We start from the raw sequence: 17,177 nt of genomic DNA, 5'->3' as shown, positions 1-17,177 counted from the left end.
CAGCCAACTGCCTTTTGGCAGCTACTCCTCTAGGAATGGTATCAGAGCCTTTGTAGCTGTTCTGCCTTGTTGGCTACATTAGTGATTTTTGCAAGTATAGTCAACTCAAAGGACAAACCTGGAACGGATAGTGTTAGCCCTTTCACCCTTCAGAAGCAACTCATCAGCCAGGCTCATGGAATCTCAATACTGAACCAGATTAGTCCTGCTAAAGGAATCATAGAATCATTAAGGTTGGAAAAGACCTCTAGGATCATCAAGTCCAACAATCAACCCAACACTACCATGTCTCCTAAACCATGCCCTGAAGTGCCACGTCTACGTGGCTTTTTGAACACCTCCAGGGATGGTGACTCCACCACCTCTCTGGGCAGACCCTTCCAATGCCTGACCACTCTTTCAGTAAAGACATTTTTCCTAATCTAAACCTCCCCGGCACAGCTTGAGGCCATTTCCTCTCTTCTGTCACTAGTAACCTGGGAGAAGAAACCAACACCCACCTTGCTACAGCCTCCTTTCAGGTAGCTGTAGAGAGCGATAGGATCTCCCCTCAGACTCCTCTTCTCCTGGCTAAACAGCCCCAGTTCCCTCAACCTCTCCTCATATGACCTGCTCTCCAGACCCTTCACCAGCTTCGTTGCCCTTCTCTGGACACGCTCCAGCACCTCAATGTCCTTCTTGTACTGAGGGGCCCAAACCTGAACACAATATTCAAGGTGCGGCCTCACCAGTGCCGAGAACAGGGGCACGATCCCTTCCCTGCTCCTGCTGGCCACGCTAGTCCTGATACAAGCCAGGATGCTGTTGGCCGTCTTGGCCACCTCCGCACACTGCTGGCTCACGTTCAGCCGGCTGTCGACCACCACCCCCAGGTCCTTCTCTGTCGGGCAACTCTCCAGCCACTCCTCCCCCAGCCTGTAGCGTTGCATGGGGTGGTTGTGACCCAAGTGCAGGACCCGACACTTGGCCTTGTTGAACCCCATGCAATTGGCCTCTGCCCATCGATCCAGCCTGTCCAGGTCCCTCTGTAGGGCCTTCCTACCCTCGAGCAGATCAACACTCCTGACCAACTTGGTGTCATTTGCAAATGAGTGAGTATATATTCTTGGATGCTTTCACAAACTGCTTCTTAGGCTTGATGGGGAGAGAAGAGAAAAAAACCCAAACAAATCCAAACCTCCAAACCGCTCCCCTCCCTCCCCCGTCAAAAAAAAAAAACCCAAAACAAAAACCCCACCACACACAAAAAAAGCTGCTACCTCATAACTAGTTTCCAGTTGGCCAGGAGCTGGGCCACATGCTACAATTCAGTGCTGTCCCACCACTGGTGACTGAAGGAGCCCTATGGCAGAGATAATGGCTGACTGCACTCAGAAGCTTCCTTCGCAGACTGAACACAATTTCTCTTCTTAGTTGTTCAGCAGCACATCCTGTCCCTTGCTGGATGGCAAGGTTTGAAGGAAATACCCAGGTATACTCCCTCAACAGAGGAGGTGCAGGCACCAAGGCAGAAGGCTCAGGATGCCAGCACCTACAATGAGAGCTGTTAGAGTCAGTTTTGTTGTCCTAGTTGCAGCCATGTTTCAGAAGATGCTTTGGAATCCACTCAAATGGAGATCAGACAAGGAATATCCTCACATCAGCCATCACAGCGGCTGCAGGCAGATCTTTGCAGGCTTCACTCAGCTGTTGTGAGCGGACTGCAAGCCCTGTTCTTACCTGCATACTGCTGGCCAGAATTCACCTCCTGCTCCCTTGTAACCTGTGCCTTGGACAGTCTATGCACACTGCCGGTTATGCAGATGCTGTGCCTGCCCTCCCTGCAGAGGTTTATTGGTACAGTTGTTCCTTATATATCACCATCACACAGCAATCTTCTGTTGTCAGAGGTGCCACATGTAAAGCTGCACATAGCACCTATTCCAGGTACCTTTTTAAAGTCATTACACAGCTCATGTGGGAACAGAAGCCAGTCAGGCTGGGCTTAGAAATATGGTTATGATGTGTAATTAATGATTGAGAGATACCACAACTCCACTGCAATTGTTTTTGTTGTTGACTTCACATCAGATGTTGCATCACCTCTTGTGAGTGACATGACCTTCAGGGAGCCCGACTACATGGAGGTGATGCTTCTTTCAGGTGTGCTAGCAAAACATCTGGAACTTGCATTTAAAGACACTTTTGAAGGACAGAAATGGATTCACCAAAAAAAGGAAACCGTGATTTCCCAATGTTTGCTGTTAGTCAGAGCTAAGATACTGTAAATCACTGCTGTAACACCTAACCTCAGCTGGAAGCACGCTACCTGCAATGGGAAGAGTTCACAAGCATTTCTGAGAGTCCTGTCTTCCACCCCGCCCCCCGCCCCCCAACCTAGAAAGCATCTGCTACCTATTGCCACAAACAGTTCACTTAAGTTTTCCAAAAGCAGCAGCAATCCCTAAGAATGATCAGTTCTTCCAAAGACTGAAACTGTTTTGTTTTCTCCTATCCTATCACAGGGCAATGGGATACAAATTCTGGTTAGCACAATTAGAAAGTAAGACAAAGTAAGCTTTCAAGTGCCAAAGAGCTCAAATAATTTGCTTATGAAAAATGCACTGAAGGGTCCATACAGTGTGTATTGTTTTAATTCCACTCTATTTACCTTTGCACCCCCAACTGCAAAAACTTTCACAGAACGCTAACTTCTATGGTCTTTAATAATGATTGATTCATGATCCTGTAGCACTTTTGTTGGTAAATATCCTCAAACACAAATGTACTTGCAGCCCGAAAGTACTAAGTATTGTCCAGGATTTACAGACAAATGTCTATAAGTATGCTACTTACCCTTTCACGGGTCTCCTCAAAACAGGAGAAAATGCATCCAGAAGACTAGCAGGATCCCATTTATCCCAGTTGTTTAAATAACACCAGGTTTGTTTGGACAGATGTTTAAAGTGCATTAAGTTTAGCACAACCCACTAAAGATTCCACTTAACTTAAAAAACACAACAAGACCATTGCCAAGAGCCGAAAGACAGGGAAATATCTTAGTACAGTAGGAAGAGAAGTTTATATGGGACTAGATAGATTAACCCTGTCTCTTCAATGTAGGGGCTGCTGTATGAGCCAAAGCTATCCCATATCCTGCTAGGCTGACAAGGGTCTGGATACCTACTTGCATCAGAGCGCTTTAGGCTGAATCCCAGCAGCACCAGTACATTTTCTTCACCAGCCTGCACAAGCACCTTCCTCTATAAAACATAATATTCTAAATACCTAGAACACCTCTAGCAAGCATTAAACAACTTCTATAGGACTATGCCCGATTAGCATGGTTGCCACTTGAAAAGTGAAGTTTCCCCAGCATACAGTTGCATACTGACCTGATGTTCAGCCACGACAGCATGGGAGTGGTACCTCCACCAACAATCCACACAGTGAAAAAGACGATGAGTAGAGTTGTTGAGAACATCATTTGATGTGAGTAGGTAGCAGTATCTCGTATAGCCAGAGCAAACGCCATGGCTCCCCTGAGACCTGTGCCAAAGAATGAGATAGCAGAGCTTCAGAAGCACAACCCTGCCTATTTATAACACAGAATCTTTCCTTGCTCCTTCCCTGCCACACAGGCACAAAATGACAGGCAGAAAGCACTGGGCTCCAGCAGGTTTTAAGACCCTCAGTTTCCCTGATAAATTATGCCCTGGGATGATTTAGACATAATTTGCCCGTGTAGTTTTCTGTAACTTATAGAATCCACAAATGCTAAGAAAAGGTGTGAGTGTTTCCAGAAACCAACAAGAAAGAAATGCAGAAACAAAAAAATTGTGGACTACAGCAAAACATATTATGGAAATTCAGCAGCTCCCTGAATCCAAATGAAGATGCACACTTTTCCAGTTAATTCCATAACTGAAGCGGGAGTTCTTGAAATGAAATTGTTATCAGCTGGAAAAACGTTCTAGTTAATAACATGTGTACAGGCAGACTATATTTCCTCCCCCTCCCCTGCCCCCAATTATGAAAGTCCACTAGCAAGGACAAGCCATGGTATTTGGCTGTCTGCAGACTTCTTTAGCAGGGGAATCACAGAATCACAGGATGGTTAAGTTAGAAGGGACCTCTAGAGGTCATCTGGTCCAACTCCCCTGCTCAGGCAGAGTCACCAGGAATAGATTGCCCAGGACCATGTCCAGATAGCTTTTGAACATCTCCAAGGATGGAGATGCCGCAACCTCTCTCAGCAACCTGTGCCAGTAAAAAGTGTTTCCTGATGTTTGGAGGTAATACTCCTGTATTTCTGCCTGTGCCCATTGCCTCTGGTCCTGTCACTGGGCACTGCTGGAAATAGCCTGGCTCCATCCTCTTTACATTCTCTTGTGTACAGAGGTATCCCTGGCACTTCTTGAGGATGCACATGTTTAGACACCAAGACACGCACTCCATGATTTGTGTTATCTGTGTGACAGAATTCATAGGGGAGTTTAATGCAAATACCTTGCTTTCTCCAAATAAGTAGGAGATGGCATCCACAAACATGCCCCGATTTTCTCAGCAGATATCTGCTTCTGCGCAACATGTACATCATCTCAGCTAGAAATAACCTTCTGGAAGAGATATATCCCAATTCCCTCATCCCCTTCAGATGCACTTCAGATGAAAATACTCTATTCCCAACATGAGGTGACTGCTTGCTGCCTGCAGCTGGCATTTCAAGATGCCACTCTTCTCAGACATGACACACTCACTGTAAAGGTTGAAAGATACACGATGGCATGCTGCAACAACCATTAAGTCTTCTATTCAGGATGCATGGATGTGGATTATAAGAGCAGAATGTAGTACTCTAAATTGCTTTTGAGTTAAAAATAAGATTTTTTCAATTTACCAAACATTTTTGCTTTTACCTGAAAACATCATCATGTGTTGAAAGTTCCAGCTGATCTTATGTCTTCTGCCCAGATTCAACAAGAAGGAGAGAGGGTAGATATGTGCAGCTCTGCCCAGAAAGATTGCAATCTGTTCACAGCTGAGGGTTAAGGATTTCACTTTCCTGAGGCATGAACTCCAGGGTATCTGGCTCTAACACGAAGCTTCTGTTTTAGTGAGAGGTTTACATCAGGATATCAAACGTTCTTGTTACCTCTGTCTCCATAAAACAGACTTTCACCAATTATGTGCCTACAGAACTCATTGCACAGAATGCAAATTTTAACTAATATAACAAATTTTTTTAATGCACGGTGAAATTATACTTAGTATTAAAATTACAAGAATACTTTACTTAAAAAAATTCACACTTTAAACAACTATCACCACCACCATTCGACTACATGTTTCAGGCCAACAGAAATGCAGTCCTTTGTACAGAAGGAAAACCAACATAAGACCAGCAAGTGGCCACTCCATTACATCTCCTGCAGAGGAAAAATCTCCTACTGGCTGGCAAGCACTTAACAGTACAGAGTTACTAAGATGATAAATCCAAAAACCACTTGTCAGCACTAGAAAAAAATTTCAAAAAGAATAGTAAAGGAGTATTGCAGGAATTCATGACAGTAGGTGGTAAGCTCCTTCCCTCCCTTTCTGTGGTGTAAAGCATGCAGTGGTTCCAGTGAAGAGGCAGGAAGCTGAAAACACCCTCCACCATCTAAGGAACACTTTGTGACAAACTAGAGCAATGTGTTTAAATCCTATAAAACACCAACACAATCAGAAGCCCACCAAAACACCGATCATTTGCTGCTGGGATAACATTAGAAGAATAAAACAGCTCTCTTACAGAAAAGAAATAAAACCACGTAAGAGCTCTAGACACCACTGAGTTGTTGCCATAGCTAAAGTAAAGCAATACTGTCTGCAGGAAATTTAGTCTCTAAGAATACAAGATCTTGATTATTACTTTGTACAGAAAGCTTCATGTAATTATTCCAAATAGCAGACCTTCTGAGGCCTGCAGAAGTCAGACATTGGAAGCCATCATGACCAATGTACGTAGGAATAATGGCTAGGATTTTGTCATTGACACTGAGGCTTTAACGCTCTACCTTTGCAGGCCAACCCTTCTCTTTCAACAGCTAATGGCATCTCTACATTCTGCTCCCGCAAGGTGTTAACTCAACAGGGACAGTAGCTGTTGAGGCAAAACGTGGGTGCTAGTACTAGCTGCCCTCCTCAAAGATAGGAAAACTCTCAAGAGGCAACTGAGGTTAAGTGCAGTGGTAGAAAACAATGTGAAAAATGTAATAAAAGATCGGTGAGTAGGAAAAGAAAGGAACAAAATAAATACTGAAAACAAATGCAAGCCATAGCATAACTTGAGACAGGACAGAAGGCCACAGCAAAGATGAAAAATTACAGTGCTTAGTATACCAGATGCCACTATTCTGTTCATGTCTTTATCCGATGGCTGCAGGGCTCTGGAGCATTTTTTAGGACAGAAAAATGGATGTGAGGAGACACAGGAGAAAATTTATTACTGTTTCAGAAAAAAGTAAATGGCCAAAGGAAAATAAAGAGAAAAGTGATAAATTCCTAGGAGAAGTACAGAGATGAGAGAAAACAGTGGAAAGGAGAGAAAAGACAGACATTCTGGAATAGGCCACCTTTATATGTCCTTTCACTAGGTTTTACCTCATTGCCAATAGCACTACTCCTGCAGCAGGGAGAGAGAAATCAAGACTGGAAGGGTAGCTCCCATTGCTTTGTGTGCACTTTTAATTGCTCTGAATTTTTAAGCAGCCAGTAATATAGTGAAGAAATAATAACATAAGCTATTTCAACAGGGGTGGGGTGCAGAGAGGAATCTAGTGATTTCCAGCTTATGAGTGTGACCACTACAGAAGTGATTGGTTCTGGGGAATTCAAGAGCCAGGTACCAAGTCAGCAGGGACAATGGAAGCTAGATACCCACCTCCAACACCAGCACCCTTCAGCAGTGTGTACCCTTCATGCCATGGTCTGCACCACAGCTCAGTTTCCTTCCTCCTCCCATCACCTGAGAACTTGACCTCTATTTTGGGGCATTGCTGAGAGATATTCTGTTCACCCACAATGCTCTTAATTTACCTGAAGTTTGCTTGTTCTTTTCAAGGGACTGTTGAAAGTAAAGAGAATCCTTTCTAGGTCCCCAAAGTTTGAGTGCAAGAGCAACACAAGCACTGCTGGCTGTCAATAGCCAATTCACCCAGTAAAGCACATTCATTTAGTTATCTACTGAAATTACATGGCTTCTAGCACTTGCTCAATACAGAGCCAACAAATGTGTGGCACAGAGGCCTTCGGGATTTGATGTAAGGGATAACCAAAGATTGTTCTCAAAGGTCTTGTGCCTGCAAGACATGAGGGAAACTCAGATCAGCTGCCATCCTCTGTTTGGTAAAGCCAACAGGCGCTACAAGTTTTCAGGCATATAAGATAAAGACCCTCACACAATGCAAAAAAGGATACAAAAGCTCCAATGATGAAAACTGGGCTGAATATGTGTTTCTGGAAAGTAAACAGTGCCAAACCCATATAAGAAAATATGAAGTTCTCTGCCAGGAAGTGCAATACCTCAAAGAGCTAGGGAGAACACAGTCACATGTTAATGGCCAAGCAATAAAGCTGCTTTTCAAAAACAATAGTACACAGAGCACTACAGCAACACAGTGTACAAAAGGTGAAAGACAGTCTTGCCTGCTTAGTGCGACTTCTTGATTCAACTGACAAATTATTGTACGTATAATGTGCCTGGGTAATTCCACAGAATAGGACAGCCACCACACCTGCAAACAGAATCACATGTAAAAATCAGCCTGTTTACCATGTGAGCTCAACACATTTACCCTTCTATTAAATTTATAGATCGCCCTTAACCTTATGATTTTATGAACATTATTTTCCACTGAGTTAGATCCCAGGTTGGAATCGGAGGGGTTGGATGTGTGAACCAAACCGGTGCTTTTAAAAGCCCCACAGCGAGCTGCACCTTCGATGGCATCATACTGAACATAAAAAAGCTTAAATCACCAACATCTTGTTTCTCATGGGGAGGTTGCAACGAGAAAGTGGAAAAAGGGCTGCCATGACAGACAGGACTTCTGTCACCATATGCTTGAATCCCAACAACTCACCAGTAAATCCACAAGCTTCTGCAAGCAAGAAAGTGCTCCAGGACATCAAGAAGAAGAGAGCCGTTTCCAGCAGGGGGAAGCAGTGCAACTTTGTAAACTTCGTCACGTTAAGTCATTTGTTAAGGGATCAAAAAATAAATCCTTTGGCTTCTCTGTACCCAGTATTTATGAAAAACACTTTTATGTGCTAACAGCCAAAGCTAGTTGGAAAACAAAACACTTTTAATGCTGAAAAACATCAATTCCATCACATCAAGATAAACTTGAGAATCCAGGTCTCCCCTTGCAATAGTCAGGTTTGGATATTTTTGCTGCATATCCATGGCATAACTCTGACTCCACTGCTTTGAGGCAGTATCTTACTCTATGCCACGTTGTTTCCCTGCAGAGTGCCAACAGGGAAGGAATACATACCTGGCGTTGTTTTAGATTGTGTCTTGGTTTTCCGGGGGTGGGGGGGTGGCTTATTGTTGTTTTGGACTTGGTCCCATCCCTGTGCCTGTGTCATTCCCCCACCCAAATAAAGATCCCACTCATCTTTAAATAAGGCCTGAGATATGTTCAGAAGCATTTAATTCATAGGGCTGTTCTTGACTACAGAAACCCTAAGATGAAGTAGATTTATCAGAATTTTTCTGCTCAGATTTAAGTCTTTTTCAGCAAGCATGGCTACTTCTGTACTTTTGAGGCAAAACAGAAATCCTGCCTACAACAAAATATATTTCCTCTCCTTGTGTTAATGTGTTTTAGATTAAAAGGCAACCCAGAGCAGCTCAGTGTTTCAACAGGAAGAACAAACAAGTTTGTCTTCCAGAAGAAAGCAAAACTTGAGGAACATCAAATACACACCAAATTAACAGTTCACACAGCTACTGAAGAAGTGGAACAGACTTCAGTAGTGTTATATGTAGCTCTTCCCATGCTACAGAGTTGTTGTTCACATATTTATAGAATCTTGTTGTGGTTGGTTCCCCTCCCTGCTACCCCCCATCACTACTCTGGCAGCAGGTAAACACTCAACAGCTCACTGTCCCTGAGGTACAGACAACTAAGCGCTACTCTACTAGAGAACACAGAAAGAAACCATGTGTTAACAGGGGTGGTAGAGAGATCCCTGGTCTTTCTGAAAGCTGACAACTAGCACCATCATCTCTGAAATCCAAGCGGGAGGACAGCAAGAGCACAGCAAGGACACCTGAAAGAGTAAGGTGGTAGCACTCTCCCCTGATCCTGTGAAGGAAATCGGTACCTCAATGGACAAATCAAGGCTGCACCATCATCCACCATGGCTCTCCATGTGTAACACAGCTGCATCCCGGGCTCTCTGCAGCACTACACAATCTAAAGCTAATGGCAGCGCTGCTGCTTGGGGAGTCATAGCTCAATATGGGCCAAGGATGTTAAAAGCAATGAGCAGCACTGCTTTTCACAAAGAAATTCACAGGTCCTCGGTAGGTCTGGGGTTCACAGCACTCTTGACTGCCTCCTGCAAGCAGCACTCAGGTAGCCCAGAAGACTTGGTGAAACAGCCTCCTGTGGGCTTTATCACAGAATACGGTGTTCACAACAATCCACAAGTGATTAACAGAGGCAAACAGCTGACAGTGTCTCAATGGGAGCCTGGTTAGGATGAAGTAATCCTGAGGCCAGCCACCCACTCCCCACCTGCACCTACTTCTTGTTGGCGTTCTCTGCTAACCTGGAGGCGGGCAAGGGCTCTGAAACACATATTCCAGCCACACCTTCAGCAGCAACCCTGCTTTGTCAGAAGGCTGCACTCTAAACAGAAGCCCAAATCATGATAAAAAAAAAAAATCTCCATGACAGCTGACATTACACCGAATACAGACCTCGGCATTTTTTTCAACAGCTGTTATTCTCCACGCAGTCATTTCTCCATATAACCATCTCTCTAAAACTTTTGAGGATGTACTGTTACACTGTGCTAGATTGTTTTTTCCCCCCTCCTGAACAGACCCATTTTGTAACATCCTGCTTCTGAAGCAGCTACATCCACCAGAGCAACAACTAGAACCCGTTGTCCCACAGAACACTGATAATTCCACAACATATTTATCCCAGTGCCTGGCTGAAGAGGCATTGATGGATGCTTGGGAAACTGGATAGCCACAGTCACTCCATGGGAGAGGAAAAGGTTGAACCTTGTTCCCGTAAAGTTAGGCAAGAGCCTTTGTCAGAACAGATTCTTCATTTGCCATCTTTTCTGGCAGCTTTGTATATCACACTCTTTATTCCCCTTGTTGTTATTCTAAGTAGCCATATGAAAACACACATTAAATCTGAAATGAAAGCCTACGTTCATCACTCTGGAGGAAGAGGAGGGTGAGCGAGAGGTAAGGAAAAAATAATCATCTTATTTCCTATAATAATTGCCCAGATAGAAATGTTAATTCAAATTAAATTGTTTCTGTTTTCTTAACTTAAACATTAAAGCAAAGACAACTTTCTTTCTTTACTCCTTAGGCAAGGCCTTCTGCTTCACTTCATTTCAACCAGGCAGATTCTGCAATTTGGAAAGAAAACAAAGTGGTACAATACCTTCTTAACTGTTATAAAAATAATCACAGACAGTGAGGCCAAGACAGCTTGCTGGAAGTCTGAACAAGTCCATGTATGTTATCTGCATCATATTTGGAAATTAAGTATTCTGTCTGTTTTCAAAGGACGATGGGTAACTACATGAAACCCCTCATTCATAGAGAAGTACAGTTATAGGTACTTCACAGCTATGGGAATAACAGTCTATTCACTTCATTCATGATGTACATTATGGGTTCTAATCAGCTACAAAAAGTAAAATGCAAATTTACAGTTTACTTCTACAGTACTGCATGACATTAAGTATTCTTCCAAAAGAAAATAGTTAAAGTTACATAACCAAGCAACAGTTTAAGGATTTTTTTTGTTTGTTTGGGGTGTGGGTTTTGTTGTTGTTAAGAAAACAACAAAACAAAAACCAAACAAAAAAAAAGCCCAAAAAAACCCAACTTCCACACCCAAACAACCCACAGAGGCTGCCTTCTGACCAGCCTCCCTGCTCCTAGCCTCATGCACCTTCTTGAACACAACATTAGAAACAGCAAGAACCAACTGCTGTTTCAGAAGCATGATTTTACAAAATTTATCTGAATGCATTTCAGCTGAAATTAGTAGCCAACCAGCAAGCCAAAAAAACCAACAGTATTAAATCAGGTAGAGCTATGGATGGCTGGTAGCCTAAAAGCCAGATAAAGAATCATGGTTCTGGGTCACATCGATTGCAGAACAGTGGAACTGGAAGACCAAGCATTAAAGCATCACAGCACTTCTTCCCCTTATACCTGAAGGGTTACCATTATGCAGACATATCAGACAAATCTGCGTGGTGTGTATGTAACAAGACAGTTGAGACATTATTACTTAAGATGAAGGCTCACAGATTCATTATTATGGTATAAAAATACCACATTTTACCCCTTCTATATCAGTTTTCAGAAACCTAGGCAGATCACAGCAATATGGGATGTGTACAAAAATACTAGCTAGTCTAAAAGCAAAAGGATTTTAGGTTTTTTTGCTGAAGAAGCATCACTATTTCTGGAGCAGGTCAGGCTTAATAAGGTCTACTACCTGAGCCTAAAACAAAACCCACACAGATCTCTTGCTGAGCGCCTCAGAGCTCTAATCATATAGTGGCAGTAAGCTTCAAGAGAGCAGGACAGGTCATGCAAAGCACATCATGTTATGATGTTAACCCTGGTAGAGACACAGTCCTATCCTAGACAGATGACACCAGACTTCCAGCAGAAAGGTTAAATGCAGGACTCTCAAAGAACCCTGTGGGGTCAGAAATAGCTATTAATGACTTTGCTGACAAGAGAATCAAACACCATTTATCATACGAGATGTCTTTCAAGCCCAATAATAAACCCCCTTTTTCTCAATTTCCTAAAAAGAAACTGAATATTAGGACATGCCCATTTAGGGCCCCCCCCGGCTTGCAGCATGCAGCAATACTAGTAAAATTTCTGGTGTGGCCACAGTTATATTGGAAACTGGTGATTTCTCTGGGTACCTATATGCCTTTCTATAGACAAAGGTTACGTGAATACTGACCACATCTTCACACTCAGATTAAAACAAGACACTGTCAACGTTGCTATAAATCAGAAAAGGTGAGCCCTGTTAGAACCCGAATGTAGCATGTAGTCTGGAAGAGCTAAACGTGAAAAAGGATATCAGAGCTGTCACAACCCCCGTCACAGCTCCCATCATGAAAGAACCACTGAATATTCCCAGGAAAACACCTACAGACTTGAAAAACGCTGCTGCATCAAAAGCATGGGTATTTTCACCTGTTGGCTGGTAGGCAACTATAGATCTAGAAGAAGTAATGCAATGAGAAGTTAGAAGTGGCATCAGAAAAGTTTTATTGCATAACAGCAACACCTGAGCAACAGAAGAGACAATCCCGTACTGAAGGCAAATGTGCCTTTCTGCTGTATGCATGCATGAGGGATGTTGGCAAATGTTTGCCATGTTTATTAATTCAGTTCAAGACATTCCATTTAAATTCAAAATAACATTTCTCAGAAAAAAAGCATTTATTTTAGACAAATATCAAAAGCAATTAAGTAATTTCAGAGTAGAAATTCAGGTAGTTACTTACGAAGATAGTACAATGGCAACCGCGTCATTCAACACGCTCTCCCCAAACAGAAGGGCATAGAGATCAACATCAGCATGCAGCTCATTAAATATTGCTAGCACGGTAACTACAGAAAGAAAAGAAAAAACACACTGGCTGACTTCAGGAACAACTGCGTGAGCCAATGGAGCAGACTTTCCAGTTTGCCTAAAGCAACAAAACCCAGGATTTGAAGTATAGGATCAAAATTAAACTGGGAAACAGACCAGTCATGTTCATCTATAGGTAAGCAATTCCACCATCAGTTTTAGGGCAGCTCCATTAGGAGCTGTTGTCCTCCCATCTGCACAGTGTTTATAGGAAAGCCCCCATGATCATGGGGTATGGGGCAGATAAAGCACTTCTACCAAAGACCTGATAATTTTTGTACATGTTCCACACAAGATAATCAACAAAACACTGTGCAGCTCTTGCTACTTTAAAAGGTTGTATGGATTGTTGACATAGCTTTATTATTTCAGCCATTGTAAAACAGTGCTAATAATCCTAAGCGTTCCCCAAAGCGTACACTGTGCCACAGGAGCGTGCATTTGCACAGAATTTAAAAAGGGCAAGACTGCTGAATATTTATAACGACCCTTTCAAGAAACTTCTGTCTGAGATGAAAGATCATGATCTTGAAGATGTTCCCATAAATGAGCTTTTAAAAAAAAAAAATCATACAGTGATTTTTTGCATAAATTGGGTGCAATCACCAGCTGTTCAGAGCTCAGCTCAATCACAGGAGCTACTTCCCCTTTTCACACAAATCACTACTGAGCACCTCAAATAAGCTGTTGTAAATGTCAGACTTCATAGTTCACCACTCCCTACCCCAGCCCCTGGCACACACCAGCTCTCCAGACTGACCTGTCAAGCAGAGACACCTATGTGAGCCTGTGGACTTTGAAGGATGACTAGATTAATTTGACAAAAAAATCAAATTACTTTGTTAGAAGAGCATTCTTCTGTTTAAACTTGTAAAACATGAAGTTCATTTGAATGACAAAAAAAAAATCCCCAAAGAGGCTAAAAGCCTCAAATATTGCTCTTAAATTACCCAATGTCCCAAGCAATGTAGCTAAAGAAGGAAGTCCTGCTATCCAGACAGTGTAATAATTTCATCTATTTGCGGTCTTAAACTTGACATATACTACACAAAACACCTACTGGGGAAAAAAATATTTAAAGTATTTAAGCAGGAAAGTTATATGATGTGATTGGGGAAAAATATCAGTCCAGCACCAAACCGACAGAATAGCTTTCACAATACTCAGAATTTGTGTGCATTTCAGAGAAGAGAAACAGAGATAATAGCATAACATAACTGAAAATAAAGTGCTGTTAATATCTTCATGCTATACAGCCAACAACTGTAGCAATAGGAATAGTTTGGAAGGTTATTAAAAAATGTTCAGCAAGCTACCTGGATCAGTGGCAGATATTATTGCTCCAAAGAGGAGGCAGTCTGTATAATAGAATTTATCAGAGAGCTGGCCCACCAACTTCATTAGTTTCACAACCCCATACATGAGATTCCTGAAGAGAAGGAGGATAAGAGAGTCCAAGTCAAACAAGTTGGTGTATTTCAGACAAGCAAAGGAGAAACACAGGCAAAATATTTCAGGCAGGCTTTGTTATGTTACAGCTCTGTGGGACTGCTGCAATTTAACACTAAGCTCTCAAAATTAATTTTCCTCTTTTCCTTATGAACCGAGTCAAGTGATATATGATCCAGAATATACCATTTAAAATGAGTAAGCAAAGCATGAAATCTGTTCATACAGCTAGTACATAGAATCTACAGGTTGTTTCCTTTTTCCACCAATGGGAACATTTTCCTGCTCAAAATTCCCCTCAGTATTGCTTCTCCCAACACAGTACATAGGCCAAAAGCTCTGAGCTAAGAATAGCCTTCAAAGTATTTCTCTAGTGAAATTATCTGAGACACAAACCAAGGTCATTCTGTATTTTAGAATATCTATACAGCAGACACGGTAATATTAACAGCATCAGCAAGTAAACCAATGTGACTAGCTATCTTAAACTAAATGTGTGTGTACATATATACATAGAATTATACACACGCGCACACACACAGAGAAAGAGAGAATACGTGCGTGCACGTGGGTACTGGAAGGGACATCTCTGAAAGTTTGATAGCTAAAATTCTATTAGAAGTAGTGTCCACAATTCAAGTTAAAGTCAATTCCAGTAAGAGTCTAACGAGGTTTTGTTTTGGACTGGACCATTACATCAAAAACTCAATGCCACTCTTTAATACTGTGGACTTGTCATGTGATTCAAACTTGACAATATCATTTCAAGGGCCAGTATTGTTTAGAAATGGGATAAATCTCAGCAAAAGATACATTTGCACTTTGCCTGGAAGATACACAGATAAAATCCTCAAACCACCAAATTACAAAACTGAAGCAATCTGGAAGGCTCAACATACACTTTATCAACTTAAACTTTAGTAAAGAAAGGAACTGATGTCACAGAGTTCACTTACCCAATAATAAAACAAGATACTGCTGTTCCTAAAAAGGCATAAGCCAAAATGGACCCCAGATTCCTGAAAAAGTGTCTCTGCATAGGAAAAGGAGGTTTATATACTTAAAACAAGTTTATTACCTGTTCAAAAACATACAGCACACTACTACACTTGCATTAAGACACAGAAATTCCCCTCCATTTCAGAGAAATGCTTCATTACTCCAGTGTAAATTTTGTTCACCTTCAATGAATTGAATAAACCAAATCTGAACCACGTATCAAACCCTAAATGGACCTTATTGACAGGAAGCTTTCCATACAGATGTTTTCATAAGAGATAAGAGTTATCTGCAAAACTGAAAAAGAGTACCAATTCACGGTATCTTCAAGCAAGAGCAGGATTTGGGCCTTTCTGCCATTCAGTGTCTGGCACCTCACTACTGGGACTCAGGTTTGGGTCCACTTCTTGGCATGATTTACTGCATTTTGGGTATTAGAGAGGACCAAAACAATTCATAGCAGGACATTTTTAAATTTAAATTAAATAGTCACTAACCTCTGGCAACATTCAAAGGAAAACTAACAAGATTAACTAGAGTTTAATGCGTTTATAATAAAAAGTACATGTAGTTTCTCTTAAAACAATATGACCCAACCATCTATGGAGAAAATAAGATTTTTCTTACTGCCATTAAAAAAATATGCTTGAAATGGAGACTGTACTCCTGAACAAGTCAGCAGTCTCACAATTAAAAAAAAAAAAATTATGCTCCTTGGAAAATTATTACACTTACTTTCTTCAGGCTATAACCAGCATGAAAAATGATAGGAGGCAACAGAATGTTGAAAAAAACTTCTGGGTCAAATGTCACCTAAAAAATAAAATATGAAACTTCAGTTAGAAACAGGCATACACAAATTGTTAGGTCTTTTCCTCTTTCATTTTCTGAAAACTACTGTTTTTGGTTGTTGAAATGGCAAACAACTGGCTAAGTTGTCCCTCCAAAATACCAGCCAGCTCTGTATGTTTGCAGCAGCAAAAAGCAGCAGCTGTTCATGGTAAACAGCATCTAGAAAAAGAGACATCATCAATTATAGTCTTGCAGCATTCCCTTTTTAAATTAAAAAATTCTAATAGAAATTATGCTGGAGGAGGTATCTCTTATTGTAATAAATAATATATATTTGCAGATGAGGTGCTAGTTAAACTCTTGGGGTTTGGTGGTCTGGTCTTTTTTTGCACAAGTCTAGCCCCTGCACAGCTGTTGTAAGCTAATCAGGCCAGATACAAGACTGGTCTTCAGGAACTGGGATCGTCCACCACTTCCACGTGTTTCAGTGGTAGCTCCAGATCCAGATATCCATGAAGGACTACACTAGAGTAAGGTACAAAAAGCAACATGTAAAATCCAATCAGAAGTCCTGCACACATGTGAGACTAACTAGGCTCTCTTGCCCCCTACGTAAGCACAGGTTAGAAGACACACACGAGTGTGCAACTCCCAGAATAGGATTAATTTCAGCTAGCTTTAGATACCTCTAGCAGACAGGTACATATAAACAGCCACCTAAGCTTTCTCCACAGTCAGCAGAAAAAAAAGTGGTTTTAGGTTACAAGCCTGAAGTCTCAATCCTATACTTCAAAGTCAAGCTTTGATACACACAAAAGGTGGTTAATTCCTGACACTGAATAGAATAAGCCACCAAATAGGAGATCTGAGTAAGAGTTAATAGATGAATTTCACTTCCAGTACCAGATTGTCTCATTTGGTGGATTATAGGGACATCAGCAAAAATATTTCCTGACAAAAAACAGATTTAAAAGCCCTAGGAAAAACACACAAAGAAACAATCACTTTTCACACACACAAAAAAATAAATTCCTT

At 41.7% G+C, this 17,177-nt stretch overlaps 1 protein-coding gene across 2 annotated transcripts in view; it reads right to left on the bottom strand.

The window, feature by feature from the left end:
* Nucleotides 1-17,177, bottom strand: part of SLC9A7 (solute carrier family 9 member A7) — a 74,225-nt gene that overhangs the window by 22,350 nt on the left and 34,698 nt on the right. For both annotated transcript variants that reach the window (XM_064438068.1, XM_064438078.1), the window contains exons 3-12: nt 16,086-16,163; nt 15,308-15,384; nt 14,219-14,331; nt 12,775-12,880; nt 12,340-12,486; nt 8,106-8,206; nt 7,669-7,757; nt 7,441-7,554; nt 4,899-5,010; nt 3,375-3,528 (exon numbers count right to left, since the gene is read on the bottom strand). In XM_064438068.1, coding sequence (XP_064294138.1) covers nt 3,375-3,528; nt 4,899-5,010; nt 7,441-7,554; nt 7,669-7,757; nt 8,106-8,206; nt 12,340-12,486; nt 12,775-12,880; nt 14,219-14,331; nt 15,308-15,384; nt 16,086-16,163 — 1,091 coding nt within the window. The remainder of the gene's footprint in view (nt 1-3,374; nt 3,529-4,898; nt 5,011-7,440; nt 7,555-7,668; nt 7,758-8,105; nt 8,207-12,339; nt 12,487-12,774; nt 12,881-14,218; nt 14,332-15,307; nt 15,385-16,085; nt 16,164-17,177) is intronic.

Source organism: Phalacrocorax carbo, chromosome 1 (assembly GCF_963921805.1).
Source record: "Phalacrocorax carbo chromosome 1, bPhaCar2.1, whole genome shotgun sequence".
Classification (NCBI taxonomy): Eukaryota; Metazoa; Chordata; class Aves; order Suliformes; family Phalacrocoracidae; genus Phalacrocorax; species Phalacrocorax carbo.
Note: the sequence above shows the minus strand (reverse complement) of the source record. Positions and strands in the feature narration are given on the sequence as shown.